The sequence below is a fragment of the Beta vulgaris genome, chromosome 7 (assembly GCF_026745355.1).
Source record: "Beta vulgaris subsp. vulgaris cultivar EL10 chromosome 7, EL10.2, whole genome shotgun sequence".
NCBI classification, from domain to species: domain Eukaryota; kingdom Viridiplantae; phylum Streptophyta; class Magnoliopsida; order Caryophyllales; family Amaranthaceae; genus Beta; species Beta vulgaris.
Genome location: NC_079208.1, coordinates 1,486,290 through 1,504,735, shown reverse-complemented (window position 1 = coordinate 1,504,735; position 18,446 = coordinate 1,486,290). Strand labels below are relative to the sequence as shown.

General features: G+C 34.9%; 1 protein-coding gene across 1 annotated transcript; it reads left to right on the top strand.

Annotated features, from left to right (window-relative positions):
* Window positions 1-9,027: 9,027 nt before the first annotated feature.
* LOC104898208 (cationic peroxidase 1) lies at window positions 9,028-14,039 on the top strand. Its single transcript, XM_010685251.4, is given in 5 exon segments — window positions 9,028-9,315; window positions 10,282-10,473; window positions 11,660-11,825; window positions 13,483-13,721; window positions 13,724-14,039. Coding segments are annotated over 5 exon segments (987 nt in total). The 5' UTR covers window positions 9,028-9,075; the 3' UTR covers window positions 13,874-14,039.
* The last annotated feature ends 4,407 nt before the right edge of the window (window positions 14,040-18,446 follow it).

Here is an 18,446-nt window from a genome sequence, read left to right as displayed (position 1 = left end):
ATTTGTTTATATTGCTCTATGAATCGAGTAAAAACAAATCAATAGAACAAAAGAAGTATATGACGGAGTCTCATATAAGAATTAAAGAAGTATACGCAGTTAAAAGTCTAATACATTTCAACTAATCCAAATTCGATCTACAAAATCCAATGCGACTAGTTTTACCGATCTTTATAATTTGTTACTCGCATTTATGATTAATTAAATCGGAATAATTTCTTATGAATTACATCCAAACACTGGCTTTCAACTTCTCAATTCTCATACATAGAAGACTTTATCCTCACGAAATATCCAACTTTAAGTTAGCAAAATCCGGGTAACATATGCAACAAAAACCGCGTAGATAAAGGTGACAACTAGAGAAGATCCAATGATTGAGAAAATTAAGGTGGCCATACACATGCGTGAAAACCCCACAAGTGACTAAATGACATGTTTGATGGATAAAAGTTATCCTTGCACCAATTAAACTCTCTCAACTTTGTGCCAAAAAAAAAGTTCTATCAACTGCGATTTCTTTCGGTCCTCTCTTTCGAGAAAGTAGAAAAGATTATTATTGATCACTTCATCAGTTCATCTCTAATTAAGTACTGTCTTTTTTGTTTGTTCAATTATGTTAAAAGTTTACGCGGTTAAGATATCATTTCTATATCGATCTTAAATTAATTGACATGGATTATCCATAGCTAATTCCTTAACGCGATGGATTTCGCCTACATCTTTTTTTTAAAGGTAAAATGAAATATTATTGAACATTAAGATGCATTGTTATGCGGAAGCGTTTAAATAAACCAACAAGAATCCACAACAACCAAGCACACACACAAGAAAAAACAAGAAAGCGAATAAAAGACACACAGATTTAACGAGGTTCACTATCAATGTGATAGCTACGTCCTCAAGGCAGGGAAAAAGACCGTTTCACTATGAACGAGACGATTACAAATACAATAGGCAAGATTCAATTGAATTGAATCTCAAAGACTCTCTCTAATCTCCTCTATTGTGTTTTCTCTAATCTCTCTCTCTAGTATTTTGTGGTTAAAAGCCCTAAATATGACAAAACATATTTATATGAAGTCTAAGATACAAGCCCTAAGTCGTAAAATAAAACAAGAAAAAATTTCGAACCCCGATAGGTGCGGGAGCACCACCTTCTGGTGCGGGCGCACCAACTCCTGGTGCGGGCGCACCAGTCTGATGTGCGGGAGCACAAAAGTTTCTGCCTCAACTTGAAATCTGTCGTAGCGACGTGCGGGCGCACCTAACACGGTGCGGGCGCACCTAACACGGTGCGGGCGCACCTTCATTTTGTGCGGGCGCACCACTCGTGCCGAGCCATTCTTCTCTCGCGCAAGTCACACTTCACAAATCTCCACCTTGACTTGCATCTACCACACAACTCCACCTCGAAACCATCAAAACAGCATGTATCTCTGCAACAGTACGCGGGATACTCCTTTCCCTTCCTGCTCATGCATCTTTCACCCGATGTAGGCTTGCCCTCATATGAGTCTCACCCAATCTCGCCAAGATCGCTGACCACTCATCATGAACGACCCGGTCTCACAGCCTATGAGACCCATGTTGTGCATTCACCTGAAACCCAATTTATTACTCGTCGGAAATCAAATCGCCTTCACTGAACCGCAAACACACTAGCTCCACCTTAATCAAGACGAGCCTACCCTGCCAGTTGCTCCAACTAGAGCCATTTGCACTTACGTCTAAGTACCCAAAACAAAACACCCTTGCGCAGGGAACTTCCGTCGAAGTTCTTCTATGCTCGTGCCGGAGCACTCCGCCTCGTTCTCACTGGAACGCAGGCAACTCCTCCTGGAGTTCCAATCTAGCTACCTCTTGGTGACTTCTCCTAGAATCACCTCTCAACCCAACACTCCCTGGCAAAGACATGTCGCTCGAGATCCCATAGCTATAAGCTTGCACACAAGTATCGATAGAACCGAACCTTATCATACCAATCTCTGCTGAGAGACCCTTGGTTGTTCTTCTTGATGACCCTAGTTTCAACCAGTTGTGTAGAAGTTCCCACAAACTCTACCTCACTGTTGACACTCTCATCCTCACCCAACTAGTACTCTCAAACTCGGTTGTTGAACTCATTCCCGTTGACTCTGACCTCTCAACCAGTGAAGAAGCCCCCATAAGCTCCACCTCACACTCAAGACCATCATTTTGTTCAACTCAGAATGCAGCTTCAACTCAGAATCATCTCTAGCCAGTGCAGTACCCTGGAAATCATACAAGTTACCCACACCTGACTTCACGCCACGAAGTAACTCACAAGAACCCTTCACCACACGCAAAACTCCATCCCCTCCTTGGAATCGAAAACCCTTACGGTCTAACATCCCAAGAGATATAAGTTTCTCTTAAGTTGTGGAACATGCCTCACGCCTCTAAGATCCTTAACTCTCCCATCATGCATTCTAAACCTCACAGAGCCTACTCAACCACCTCACACACCGTATTGTCACCCAAAGTAACACTACTCTTGCATAAGCTATAGGTCGAAAACATCTCTTGTCAGAACACATATGTGAAGAACATCCACTATCAGAACCCACTTATCTTCTAAGCGTTTCTCCTCATGGACAATTAGAGCTAAATCCTCCTCAGAATCGTAGTCAACCTTATTTTGTTTTGCAAAAGAAGCCGAACCATCCTTCTTAGGACATTCACTCTTCCAATGACCCGGTTCTTTACAATAATGGCAAAGATCACTACTTTTAGGGCCCTTCGACCTAGGTTTTCTCCTATCCCTACTCGAATCTCCCTTATTTTTCTCATTTGCTACCAAACCTGCAGAATAATCACGATCCTCTACCATATCACCAGTTGCTTTATGACGCAATTCCCTAGTATAAAGTGCCGACTTTACCTCCTCTAGGGACACAGTGTCTTTTCCAACCAAAAAGACTCTACAAAATGTTCATAGCTACTTGACAATGAAACCAACAATATCAACGCAGCATCCTCATCCTCAATCTTAACATCTAAATTACGCAAGTCCAGTAAAATAGAATTCAAACGATCAGATGATCTTTTAGGGACATACCTTCTCTCATGCGTAGGCCAAACAACCTTTGCTTCAATAGCAATTTGTTTGTGAGCGACTTTGTCATGTACAAGCTCTCCAGTTTCAACCACAAACCTGCAGCCGTGATTTCATCTGCAACCTCTGTGATGACATCGTCCGCCAAGCATAGCAAGATAGTGGAGTTGCTCTTTCCTCCATAGATTCCAACTCGCCTCAGTTAGACCAGTCAGATTTCCCTCTTTTGATGTCGTTGTGAAACCCTTAATCAATGGTTTCCAGATACCTTGTTGTTTCAATAAAGCTCTCATCTTTATCTGCCATAGCCCAAAACTATTCCTTCCCGTAAACTTGTCGATCTTTAAGGTTGTTGTTGCCATGTCCCAAAAGCGATTAACCCCGGTGTTAACCTGTAGCTCTTGATACCACTTGTTATGCGGAAGCGTTTAATTAAACCAACAAGAATCCACAACAACCAAGCACACACACAAGAAAAAACAAGAAAGCGAATAAATGACACACAGATTTAACGAGGTTCACTATCAATGTGATAGCTACGTCCTCAAGGCAGGGAAAAAGATCGTTTCACTATGAACGAGACGATTACAAATACAATAGGCAAGATTCAATTGAATTGAATTTCAAAGACTCTCTCTAATCTCCTCTATTGTGTATTCTCTAATCTCTCTTTCTAGTATTTTGTGGTTAAAAGCCCTAAATATGACAAAACATATTTATATGAAGTCTAAGATACAAGCCCTAAGTCGTAAAATAAAACCAGAAAAAATTTCGCATCCCCGATAGGTGCGGGAGCACCACCTTCTGGTGCGGGCGCACCAGTCTGATGTGCGGGAGCACAAAAGTTTCTGCCTCAACTTGAAATCTGTCGTAGCGACGTGCGGGAGCACCACATCTTGGTGCGGGCGCACCTGACACGGTGCGGGCGCACCTTCATTTTGGGCGGGCGCACCACTCGTGCCGAGCCATTCTTCTCTCGCGCAAGTCACACTTCACATGCATCAAAGTAATTGTACAAGTGTGGGAAATAATTGTGTTAACCCCTTGTAGGTTAACCTGGCATTCAATATATATATTGTTTATAATACAGACCTATGACTATGAAAGTACCTTTCTACCCTTTTCAATATAATATTATCCCTTTACATATAATATTATCCAATAGTAATAATACTTTGGAGGATCGGAATCATAAATATAAGTTCAGATTAAATCATAAATTAGTATGCGGTTTCATGACTTTCATCTGTGAAGTCATAAAGTCATTACTATAATTCATATGAGTTGCTAATTATCGCCCTGTAGTATTTACTATATATATGTCGCCCTAGATACAATATATTTTTTCGTTTGTATGCTTCACCTCTTTTCAAATTTTGTCTTTCGGCTGAGCCACGATTTTTATTTTGCTGATTACAAAGTGAGCCCATCATAAGAACTAAGGCTATGTTCAGTTCACCTGAAATTTTCTGATCTGAACTTATCTGATCTGATCTGATCTGATCTGAACTTATTTTTTCTGATCTGATCTGATCTGAACTTATTTTTTCTGATCTGATCTGAATCTGAACTTATTTTTCTGTATCTGATCTGATCTGATCTGATCTGATCTGATCTGATCTGAACTTATTTTTTCAACAAGATCTTATCTTTTATAAATATATATATTACTATTATATTATTACTTTGTAAATCATAATTATGCAATACATTATAAGATATTCTTTATAGTGTTACTATTATTATCATTTTATTTCTATTACAACTTTTATACAACTTTTATTATTAATTAATTATTATTATTATCATTATATAAGAACAACAATAATTATTATATCATAATTATTATTATTACTAAAAATAATTATATAACTCAAGTCATTATTTTATAAGAGCACTTATACAATGTTTCACACTTTCCCTTAAAAAAAGTTTCACACTTGAGAAGTCGGCAAACTCAACTCTTTTTTTCCATATGAAATAGAACAAGATATACAAACAACTATGACTTGAGCAAAAAAAATAAATATCGTGCAACTTCAAATAGCTAGAGAGATTTGAAATTCGGTAGGAAGAGGTATACCGAATCTAAATTTATAATTTGTATCTCACACTTAGCTTATTTTGAAATGTAATCCGAACATAGTAGTTTCGTTATCATGAATTTGAGATATCATATTTTATATATTTCTTATTTTTGCGTCAATCTTATGTTCTTAACACGTGGCTTTTAATTTTCTATTATTTAATAACAACAAAATAACTTAATATAATAATAACAATGACATTTATAATGGTAACAATAAGATTAATAATAATTACCAATATTAATAATTAATAAGTACAACAACAACAATAATAATAATTCTTTTGAACAAATGTACTAGTAAATAATAATACCCCTTTGTATTTTTTTATCTTTGTCACTTAGAATCTTGACACTATTCACAATAAGAGATAATTTTTTAGATTTTTCTCAATATATAAGAAAAAATATAGTCATGTGGGGTCTTGTTTGATTCGTCTCAATGAGTACTTTATTAATATTCAATTATTATAATTTTTATTAATATGTAGTGAAAGATATTTAATAATAATAAGTTTTTAAATATAAGCATGATATGATCTGAACTGATCTGGTCTGATCTGATCTGATCTGGTCTGATCTGATCTGATCTGCTCTGATCTGATCTGAACTTATTTTTTCTGATCTGATCTGATCTGAACTTTTTTTCTGATCTGATCTGATCTGATCTGATCTGATCTGATTAGATCTGAAATAAGCAAAAATAAGGTGAACTGAACATAGCCTAAGATGAGCCGAAAATAAATTATAACCGGACCTTAAGGTGAAACCTAGGAATTTTTTCCTTGGATAATGCAAAAGTGGGTTTTAATTCCCAAAATGTGTCCAAAAAAATTAAAATTCCCTGCGTACCGTCCACGTAGGACGGCACGAGAGATTTTTTTTTTTAGTAAAACCGCTACTCGAGGAGTAGCGGTTTGCAAGTGTCCAGAATTTTTTTTTTTTTCAACTTAGGTAAAACCGCTACTCGGAGTAGCGGTTTTAAAAAAAAAAAAAAAAAAAAAAAAAAAAAAAAAATTTTTTTTTGTAAACCGCTACTCCGAGTAGCGGTTTACTATGCAAACTGATATCTGCTTACCATATTTTGCGCAGGTAAACCGCTACTCAGAGTAGCGGTTTATATTTATACACCGCTACTCAGAATAGCGGTTTATATTTATAAACCGCTACTCAGAGTAGCGGTTTATATTTATAAACCGCTACTCAGAGTAGCGGTTTATTTTAAAATTAAACCGCTACTTTGAGTAGCGGTTTCCGTGGGTTAAACAAAAAAAAAACAATTTTCTCGCGTGCCGTCCTACGTGGACGGTACGCAGGGAATTTTAATTTTTTTGGGCATATTTTGGGAATTAAAACCCACTTTTGCATTATTCAAGGAAAAAATTCTGAAACCTAGAAATAATTTGTACCCGAAAATAATTTTGGCTAACTACAAAGTGAGATGAAAATAATTTTTGGTTCACCTTGTGTTGAGCTGAAAATTATTTTCCTCTGAGTCTTTTCTGTTTCATGAAAGCAGCAAGAACATGAAAAATTATTTGATAACCTTACCAAGGAAACTACTAGTCCACTATGGGCCTGTTCTCTTCGGCATAAAACAGCTGAACTGAACTGAACTGATTGGAGATGAACTGAATTGAATTGAATTGAATTGAATTGAATTAAATTGAATGTAATAAATATGTAAATAATATTTAAACAATAATAATATGAATATTAAATAATAATTATAATGATAAGTAATAATAATGAATAATAATAATAGTATTTCGGATATTTTAAATGATAGTTATAAATAAATAATATTAATAATCATAAATTAATGATAATAATAATTAATGATAATAATGATAATTAATATAATTAGTTTATATTATTTGTATTAATATATTAATACTTGATGATGATATATAATAACAATAATAACTAAGAAGTAAATTAATATTACTATTTTAATAATTGGATTTAATAATATAATAATATTTAGTAATAAAAATAATGATTGGGTTGGAGCGATTTGATTGGTTTATGGGCTAAAAAACGTGGGTTTATATGTGCTTTAACCTAAACCATGTTTATCCTAATAATAATAGTAATAATAATGAGTAAAGCTATAATAAACAAAATAATATATAGAAACAATAATAATAATAATAATACTTAATAGTAATGATATAAAAATAGATAATAATAATAATAATAATAATATATATAATAATAATATAATAATAGTAATTAGTAAAATAAATTATACCAACATAATAATAATATTTAACAAAATGGTTACAAAAGAATGGAGCTGAACTGGACTGAACTGAACTAAACTGAACTGAACTGATTGGAGCTGAACTGAACTGAACTGAAAATAAGCTGGGGAGAACATGCCCTATGTTCATATTATATCCGACTACCCGCTAGTGCTTACTTTTAGTTTTATTGTTGCACTATAGGCCTGTTCTCTTCGGCATAAAACAGCTGAACTGAATTGACCTGAACTAAATTGAACTGAACTGAACTGAATTGAACTGAACTAAAATGAATAGTGATATGTGAGAGTAAAAGAATTGTCAAAAGCAGAACTGAACTGATCTGAACTGAACTGAACTGAAAATAAGCTGGGGAGAACAGGCCCTATGTTACCATAATATTTATAATATTTTTCAGTAAAAATGTATTTTTTAAAAATAGAATTAGTTAACAATATTAAAAAATGCAATTTTTTTTATCTTATTTTTTTATATTCTTATCATACAATGCAGATAATATAATGAATTGTAAATGTCATTAAAAATTAATCGAATTTCAAAATTTGGTTAAAATATGAATTTACATATAGTCATATGTTAGGAAACAGGGTGTTGTAGTTTGATTAATGCAGAACAAAATCAATGAAATAATAAGGATGAGAAAGCAATAAAGAAGAACAAACAAAGAACACAAGGATTTACGTGGTTCAGTCAAAATAGATCTAGGTCCACAGGTGGGGGATTCGAGCTTCTTTACTATAATGGAGAAAAACTAGAGAGAATAATACAAAGAGTCCTAAATTCTAGAGGCTAAAAGTGTTTCATAAGTTGTATCTAATAATGAACACCAAGGAGGCCTTTTATAGCATAAGGACCCCGTACAAAACCCTAAAAAATAACTGAAAATGGAAATAGACAAAACCGCGTAAAAGTTAAGCCGCTCGATCGGGTGATCAATTTCTCCAAACCTTCTGATGTTGCGGGCCCGATCGGACAACGCTCGTCCAGTCATAATTCGTGCGAACGCCCGACTTGATTGTCGGACTTGCAAAACTGTATTTTGACAAGTTCAAGACATCAACTTTAACATCATACAATAATCTAAAACATTCGGAACCGTGAGAGGTAAAATAAGAGCTAAGTGTAAGACGTGAAGAATAAAGTATAGGGAGAGGAGGTTAAAAATTGATACAAAACCAAATGAATATAGGAAGATGTTTAACAAAACCATTATCCATCTAACAAGTCCAAAAACATCACCTAAACCTAAAACTTAACTTATGATTTCCTTCCAAGTTTTATTTTGTTGATAGTCGAGGTCGGCCTAGCTAGTGTTTGAATGAAGTGAATTTCAATTTTCAGTAAAATACAATACTAATAAGCATCAAGTCAATTTTGCCGAGTTTACATTTGTCACACTCCAAAACTATTTGTTTTATCTTCTATAATTGGCGTAAAATTTTGTCCATTTCAAGTTAACGCGGTCAGAGTATTAGACTTACCTAATATTTCCATCGACTGTTGACTATAAATAGTTCACATTAGGCTCACACTTAAGTTCAACACATAATATATATACGTGCATGTATTATCTTTCAAGGACAAGCTAACTAACTCCTAAGCTTCCTTTGTATATCCTTTCTAAACCGTCTAAAGTAGTACAAATGGCTCCCTTGTTATCATCATCTTCCACAACAAAATTATATAGTTTTAATAAACTTCAATGTTGCTTGTTTTGGGTACTAATTGGAGTAGCATCAGCGCAATTATCATCAAACTTCTATTCAAGCTCGTGCCCGAATGCGCTCTCGACAATACAATCTGCTGTTCAAGCTGCAGTGAAGAATGAATCTCGCATGGGAGCATCCTTGCTTAGGCTTCATTTTCATGATTGCTTTGTGAATGTAAGTTTATACTAACAAGTCATTTACAAATACAATAGTTGATGTTATATGCTTGTAGTTTAGTTTGCTTCATCGAGTTAGTGTTTATAGATGGTCTTTACATGAATGTTATGTCTTTTGATCATTTTTGTTTTGATGAAAAGAGGGATGTATTAAGGCTGCGTTTGGTAGGATGTAAAATATTTCCACGAAAATGAGTTTTCCTTTTCCTTTCATTTTCCGTTGTTTGGTTTTATAAGGGGTGTAAAACAAGATTTCCATCAAGGGAGCTTTAGGTGAAAATCATTTTCCTTTCAAAATGAAGGGAAAACACATTTTCCTCCCTCTTCCTTAGCAACCTTTTACTATCATCTTATCCATCCTCTCCCTTCTCCTTTCATTTTTCTCTTTTACATAACTTTTTTTTACTTTGAACCAAACAAAGAAAAATTACCTTTGCATTTGAATTTTCCATTGTAAAATGTTTTACATGAAAAAACATTTTACATTGAAAATGTTTTACATCTAACCAAACGCGGAGCCTAAACTTAAATAATCGTGTCATACAGCTCCAGAGAGCATACCATAGTCTCATTAATACATTATTCTAGATAAGTCTCTATGCAATAGCTAGGAACATGATTTTGATCATATTTATGATCATATCATTTATTTTCGTTATAAAGTTCATTATATTATATAAGTTATGTGGTATATAATATTAAGGTAAAAGGAAAAAAATAATTCGATATAGAAATATATATATATTACACTTCCTCCATTATTCTAAACAATTCCTATATACATGTATATAAACTATTAAAATCACTTTTTTTGGCAATAAAAAAAAAATTTACACGTGTAATAATGGTATAGTCGAGCATTGTTATAATACTTTGGTCTTGCTTTGAGGGATTATTGAAGTTGTCAAGTTAAATAGAATATATATGTGGTTTGATTACATGCTTTAATTTATGTGATAAACAGGGATGTGATGGTTCGATTTTACTAGATGACACTGCGAACTTCACTGGAGAAAAAAATGCGGCACCAAATGCAAATTCAGTGAGAGGTTTTGATGTGATCGACACCATAAAATCTCAAGTGGAGAATGTATGTTCTGGTGTTGTGTCTTGTGCTGACATTTTAGCTGTTGCAGCTAGAGACTCTGTTGTTGCGGTAAGACTTTCTGAAAATTACCTTCTTGTAAATTTAATTACAGCCCTTCTGTAAAGGCTTGAATATATTTCTACCTACCATGTTGGAAGTATTATAGGGTAGTATTTAGCAGGATCAATAAATATAGGCAAAAATAATGGAGGCCCTGTACAATTTCCTTAATGAAGTATAAGATTCGTATTTACAACTGCTTAATGACAACTAACTTCAAAATTTTAAACAACAAAACTTTGATTAATTTCATGTTCACATTGTTACTTTCCTATACATTTTACTACCGATCCAAATGTGTTCTTTTGTCTAATATTTAAACAATTAAAACTAGATATATCTTCAGGCCCTTATATTTTGGGACTCTATTCCATTGTCGTGATTACATGGGCCAAAAACCACCCCTGATATTTAGTAAGAGGGACGAGTTGTTAATCAGACTTCAAAGTTAAACTAAAGGGAGTCATCACAATTCACATGCATGGTTCTCAATTTTAGAGTCACTATTGATAGAGTATAAATCTATTCCTGGGGCCTCAACCATAAGCTTAAGCTTTTGGTTGAGTTGGCCTTTGACATGGTATCAAGAGCCAGCGTGAAAAAAGGTCATGGGTTCGAATCTCATCCACCCTCCTTTCTCAGTGGAATATTTAGCGCCAGGTATGAGGGAGACCTGTGCTGCATCCACACTTCAAGCCCAAAGGGCTTTGCGTGAGGGGGCGTGATAGAGTATAAATCTATTCCTGGGGCCTCAACCATAAGCTTAAGCTTTTGGTTGAGTTGGTCCTTTGACAACTATCTCATAAACTTCCAAATGAAGTCATTTATTTGTTAATATACGACAATGTTACTCCGATACTTTTATTTACCTTAAAAACGGGGTGTCGTGTCTGATACGACACTTTACTTGGATACTTGATTTTAAACTAAAAACTTGATTTTTTTTTGACAAAATAGCCGAGTCGGATACTTATACATCCATATCCGAGTACAATTCGTGTCTGAGTAACATAGGTATATTATGATATCTAAACCGTGGCACAATATTAGAAACAAATGATATAATTGAATTTCTTGCCGACACTATTAGGAACTTATTGGTTAAGAAGGCAAAAGTCATACATGTGTGGCGCTTGCTTCCAAATTCTAATATCTTGTGCTTACTTTATATGTTTGTTATTTTTAATATTTTCAGCTTGGTGGACAAAGTTGGACAGTGCTATTAGGAAGAAGAGATGCGACAACAGCAAGTCAAAGTGCAGCAACTTCCAATATTCCTGCCCCAACTTTGAATCTTACACAGCTCATTACATTCTTCTCCAACAAAGGTTTCACTACCCAAGAATTGGTCGCTTTATCAGGTTCTTTTACACCCTTTGTTTCTTTTCCTCAATCTTGCATTGTAGTGTTTGTCATAATATATCGAATATAGTGAGTTGCACACAAATGATAGGCATTAATCTTTTACTAAGAAACCAAATCTTCTGTATCATAATAATATCGAATATAGTGAGTTGCACACAAAATCGATACGATTATATTTTTCAAGCTAGATGCATGACATACAATATTGTTTAACTCATCAAACATGGCATGGGTGTATGATTGCTTCCGAATAATATGCTTATTAGTTATTACTAGCCCGTTCTTCATGTCGTGCTTTCTAACAATGTTTATACTTCCTGGTCAATTTTATACCATGTTGACCATCAATAACTCTAATTACTTATGGGAAAAATATTGAAAAGTTGTAAATCTGAAAATATAAGTTATGAAAAATATAACTCATATATCGACAATTTTTCAGTTAGGAACGATTTTTTTTTTGCCCGGGCGATACTTCGAGTTAGTTACAATAAACAAATGTGTTATTGTTTTAAAATTTCATAATTTATTTTGCTACTTTTCGTATTTTTTATCCATTAAGAAATCGAAGAATTCACGTTACGACGTGATAATAAAAAAAAATTGAAAGGTTTGAGTTTGAAAACAATACCTTAAAATAAATTGTGGTAAGAGAATATGATATCAATATTCTGTTGTAAGTTACTTAATAAGAGTGTTAAAGATGTATATACTTGTTTAAGTCTTTTTAATTAATTAAAATTCTTACAAGACCTCATCATATTTTATTTGAAACATTAGACAACAAAGTCATAGTGTATTGATGGTTAAAACTCTTACTTTTCATTTCGAAGGTCACGTGTTTGATACCTTTCACTTGCACATTTTTTATAAAGTGAGGAGTACACATAGACATAAAACATTTGCATTAGAAATGTGAGAAGAGTGTCATGTGACTAGGGCTGGGAATGAGCCAAGCCTGCCCGTGAACAGTTCGAGCTTGGCTCGGTGAAAGCTCGGCCAGGGTTCGGCTCGCCAAGGCTCGGCTCGAGTTCGGGATCGGCTCGTCACCTAACGATACAAGCCACGAGCTAAGCAAAGCTCGGCTCGAAAAGCTCGCGAACGGCTCGAGTAATTTTTTTATTAGAAAAAATATAAAAAAATAGTATTATTATTAACTAATACAAAAAAGGCAAAACAATAAAAATTATATTATATTAGAATAGGAAAAAAAATACAACCAAAGCAAATAGTCTCACATTCTCTAAAAATAAAAGAAAAAAAAATACTTCTAAAGTTCTAATGGGAAGTGGTTCTAAAGTTCAAACGAGCCTCGAGCCTCAAACGAGCCTCGAGCCTCAAACGAGCCTTAAACTAGCCTTAAACGAGCACGAACCGAGCCTCAAACGAGCTCGAGCCGAGCTCGCATTCCATGACACGAGCCCAAGCTCGAGCTTCTTTTTGAGGCTCGACGAGCCTCGAGCTCGAGCCGAGCCTCGTTTATGAAACTCGAGCTCGAGCCTGAGCTTGGCACTATTCGGGCTCGGCTCGGCTCATTCCCACCCCTACATGTGACACATAGGCTTTCTTTCACACGTCTTTTAATATATTTGTATAGATAGATACTATTTATGTTTGATTTTAACTGATATACATTGCCTTCCTTCACTACAGGTGCTCACACTATAGGCCAAGCAAGATGCACTAGTTTTCGATCACGAATTTACAACGAGACTAGCATAAATTCCACCTTCGCAACATCATTGCAAGCAAATTGTCCTAGTAATGGAGGGGATAACAACCTTTCACCACTTGACAAAACAAGCCCAACAACATTTGACAATGCCTACTTCACCAACTTGTTGAGCCTAGAAGGTTTGCTTCACTCAGATCAACAATTGTACAGTGGAAATGTGGAAACACAGACTCTCAAGTCTCATCTTATAGTTCGAGTTCTTCCACGTTTTTCACGGATTTCGCCAATGCAATGGTGAAGATGGGTAATATGAGTGTTCTTACTGGCACAAATGGAGAGATAAGAACTAACTGTAGGAATACCAACTAATTTTGAACATTATTGTTTGATAGATTATTTTTTAAAGTTTAAACTCAACTTCAATTTAATCGTAAGAAAAGAGGGAATTGTGATGTTCTTAAGATGTTAAAAGTGCTTTGTAAAGCTGTATGGGTTTTGGTATGATCATAATAAAATTGTTGTCTAGTTTTATGAAGTTTTGGTTGTTTATAAAATGTTGAAACTAGCCGATCGACCCTAATAAAATTCTCCAACAATCATCCTATCAATTATGAAGTGCAACATTCTCACCGATGGACCATGTTAATAAAAATAATATTATAATCTAATGTTGTGGTTTTGTCATGTCCGAACTTTATGGGAAGTAATCGTTGTGATATGTTGTGTATTTTTGTACGAATCGCAACAATAAGGTACTTTTCAATTTTCATGTTATTCTCATGATGCAGTTTATTGATTATATATGAGTAGCAATTCAATAGCAGGATAATTTTCGACTAGTGAATATGTCATTTCATTTTTATGTTTTGTAGCTTAATTTTAGTATTTAGTGATTTTTATTAGGGGTTGATTCTTAATTTTGTAATTTATTCATTTCCTTTGTTTTATTAATTATATATATAGACTATTTAGTTTACTTTTTGTCACTAATTTTTCACTTGTATTCTTTTAAGGTGACTCTTGTCTATTTTAATTTATCTTCATTTCAATATTATATTTATCCCGATTCTCCCTTGGATTATTCTTTTGTGTTTAGGTATTAACAGTTTTGTGTTTTAATAGTTAGTTTTTATGACAATTTTGTGTTTTAATATTATGTAATGTCTTTTTCAAATTCTTAACTAAACACTTAATTACTTTATTCATTTGAATAAGCAATGAACGAGTTGTCCAGTCAAAAGCCAAGCCCTCACCATGAATGTAAGGCAACATGCATGACTTTGTGGTCTACAGACCAATCGATATTGATAAATAAAAAAGGGTCTCGTTGAATAAATGATCATAATTAAAGATATGAGTTATCACCCTGTACACCAACTCCTTTTGTTTAGTATTCTAGATGTGCACAAATTTAGAGTTTTATTTCTCATTCTCTTCCTCTTTACGTAATTAATAGATTAATCATCAATAACCAATTATTATTTACAACAATAACACAATTCATAGCCACACGGTAAATTTATTTTATCTTCGATTAGTAATCAAGTTTAATTAAGCTGCTATTGTGGGTTTGATCATCTACATATGATCTGTTTATATGAGTTGGATTTAAGGCATTATGTTGGTTGTGCTGGGCTAAAGAGAAATTGGCCAACATATAAGGGTTAAAGATTAATAGATTGAGAGTAGAGATACCGATGGATTATTAAAAATTGCTATGTTGAGAAGTGGGATTCACTTTTTTTTTTTTGATACCACTAGGAGAAAAAACAGAAAGGGCTGCGCTTTTCCTAAAAGCGCAGCCCTACATAGCAGAAGGGCTGCGATTTTTTAAAAAAGCGCAGCCCTTCACTTAAGGGACTCGTTTTTAGGAAAAGCGCGACCCTTCTGTAGGTAAGAAGGGCTGCGCTTTTTTAAAAAGCGCAGCCCTTCCTGAAAAAATTTGAAATAAAAAAGTTCGCGGGCTTCAAATATTAAGCGGGATTCGTCAAATATATTATCCCTCATTCTCTCTCCTCTCTCACGTCCCTCATTATTCCTTTTCCTCCTTCTCTCACGTCCCTCCTCCCTCTCCTCATTCTCTCTCATCCTCTCTTCTCTCTCAAAAACTCCCAGAAACTTGCGATAAAAAGCCTGAAATGATTTGCACTAATCATGCCGACGGAGTCCGATTGCCTATTGTGATACCTTTTCGGAAGCGGAACGGGCCAACGAGTCAAACCCACGGCTATGCCGTGATGTTTAGGCTTTTTAAGCCATCCGAGTTCGTTTAAGCCTCCAAATAGCCATTTTAAGTTTTTCCGATTTTTTTTTTTCCTTAATTATGTATTAGGGTTTTGTTTTATGTATTTAAACATTATTAGGTTAATGTTTGGAGGTAGTTTTTGTATTTTCAGATCTATAGGTCTTGTATACTTCTCTTTGTTTTGATTAATGTTCTTGTATACTTCTCTTTGTTTTGATTAATGTTCTTGTATACTTCTCTTTGTTTTGATTAATGTTCTTGTATTTTCATATTTATTTTGATTAATGTTCTTGTATTTTCAGATCTATAAATTTCTTCTCTTCTGTATACTAGTTTCCTTTTTTTCATTTTCGTTTCGTTCTTTTTTTTTGTTTTGGGTTTAGTATTTTCATTTTCGTTTCGTTTCTCTTCTCTTTGTTTAATTTCAGAAAATGTGAGATTATGAGTAAAAAAACGTCGAAAAAAATTTTTTTTTTAATTTTTTTTTTTGGTAGGAAGGGCTGCGCTTTTTAGGTAAAACCGCAACCCTTCTAGCCATGAAGGGCTGCGCTTTTCTAGCGTAGCCCTACTTAAAATGTGAAGGACCGCTATTGAAAGGGCTGCTGTCAAAAAGCGCAGCCCTACAGGCCTTTTTCAGCGCAGCCCTTCTTCATTTTTCCACTAGTGTACGTAATTAAGCTTTCATTGCACTTCAATAACTCCAATACATCCTAACCATCTAAAGCAACTACAAACCAACTAGGTTGGACCATAGCAAGCAATAGAGGTACACAGCTAATTACATTCACCCCTTACAAAGTCATAAACCAAGTGTAATCATTTCTACTTATATTTTGTGGCAACACAGTTCCTATTCTCATTTTCACCAGCTACTGGATTTGTCTCACTATAACTCTGATGCTTGGGCTACATTGAGACCAATAGCACTTATTCCTGCTTTGCCATACATGATACATCAATGCTGCTATCCTTGCAAATAGCACCTGCTTCTGGAACTTTGTTTTCCTGCTATTCCTCACCCATCTGATGACATTCTGTAATCTTTCACTTCTTACAGAAAGGTTCAGCCATAACTTAATTTCATCCAGACAATTCTTACTATATTGACACTAAAAAACAAATGCTCGTGTGTTTCAGTGCCTTTCTGACAAATCAGACAGAGATTACTAGAGCTTACACCTATTTTTGCAAGCTTTGCAGTTGTTTGTAGCTTTCCTTGAATAGCTTACCAAAACAGGAACCTATGTTAGAAATAGCAAGCCTATTCCAAACCACCTTATCCCAGTGCACTTTTTCCTTTTCTCCCCTGAGTTTATCATACACATCTTGTATGGAGTATTTAGCCAACGAGCTCATCTCATTTTCAGTGAAATGAGCTTTTAATTGTTCCTTTATCTGACAGATTCTTAACCAATACCAACTCCCCCAGACTTAGGAAAATAATTCACCAATTTCACCTTTAATGTACACTGCATGAACCCATTTGATCCATAAATTATCCTGTTTCGAAGTAATGGCCCAGACATACTTCCCCAAGCAAGCTACATTCCACCAGCTTACATCTCTAAAGCCCAATCCTCCACTACTTTTACTCGAGCACAATTCTTCCCAAGCTATTGCTCCTGATTTCTGAGTGTATGCTTGTCCACTCCATAGAAAGGACCTGCATACTCTAACAACTTCCTGTAATACACTCTTTGGAATAACAAAGACCTGGGCCCAATACCTATGCAAACTCATCAGTACTAAGTTGATAAGCTGTGTTCTAGCACTATATGATAAATTCCTTGTACTCCATACTCTTATTCTGGCTACCATCTTCTCCACTATGCACTCACACTGAGCTTGAGTTATCCTTTTAGAGCATATGGGCACCCCGAAATATCTAAAAGGCAATGTGCTTCTTGAAAGGCCTGATGCATCACTTACTCTCTGTATCTCCTCTTCATTCATCCCACATGTATAAAAAGCTGACTTGGTGATGTTTGCTTGCAGCCCTGATGTATCTGGAAAAGAGTTTGAAAGCTCTCAGCAGTAAGTATATTGAAGCAAATTCCCCCTTACTACACAATATAAGGTCATCTGCAAAACACATGTGTGTTAACTTCACCTCATGACACTTTGGATGAAATTTAAACTGCTCCAGTTCACTCATTTTATGTAGAATCCTTGAGAGATACTCCATGCAAATAAACAAAGAGCAATGGAGACATGGGTCCTTGTCTCAGTCCCCTCTCTGATTTAAAATAACCTTCCATTCCTCCATTAATCAGCAAGGAAAACATGGGTGTTGAGACACAGTTCATCTCAAGTTTAATGAAACCCTCAAGGAATCCTAAGTGGAACATCATTTGCTGTAGGAAGTCCCAATTTACTGTGTCATAAGCTTTTTGCAGATCTATCTTCATTAAGCAGCTTGGTTTGACCTTCTTCCTTCCATATTGTTTAACCATGTCTTGTATAACCATGATATTATGGACAATAAATCTGCCTTGTACAAATCCCCCCTGATTCTCTATGATTATATCAGGCAATATCCTTCTAAGTCTTCCACATAATACCTTGGTAACACACTTATACAAAGTGTTACAACAAGATATAGGTCTGAATTCTGAAACACTGCTAGGACACCTTGTCTTAGGTATAAAGGTTATTGTTGTGTTATTCAATTCCTTTAATACTCTACCATTGTTAAGA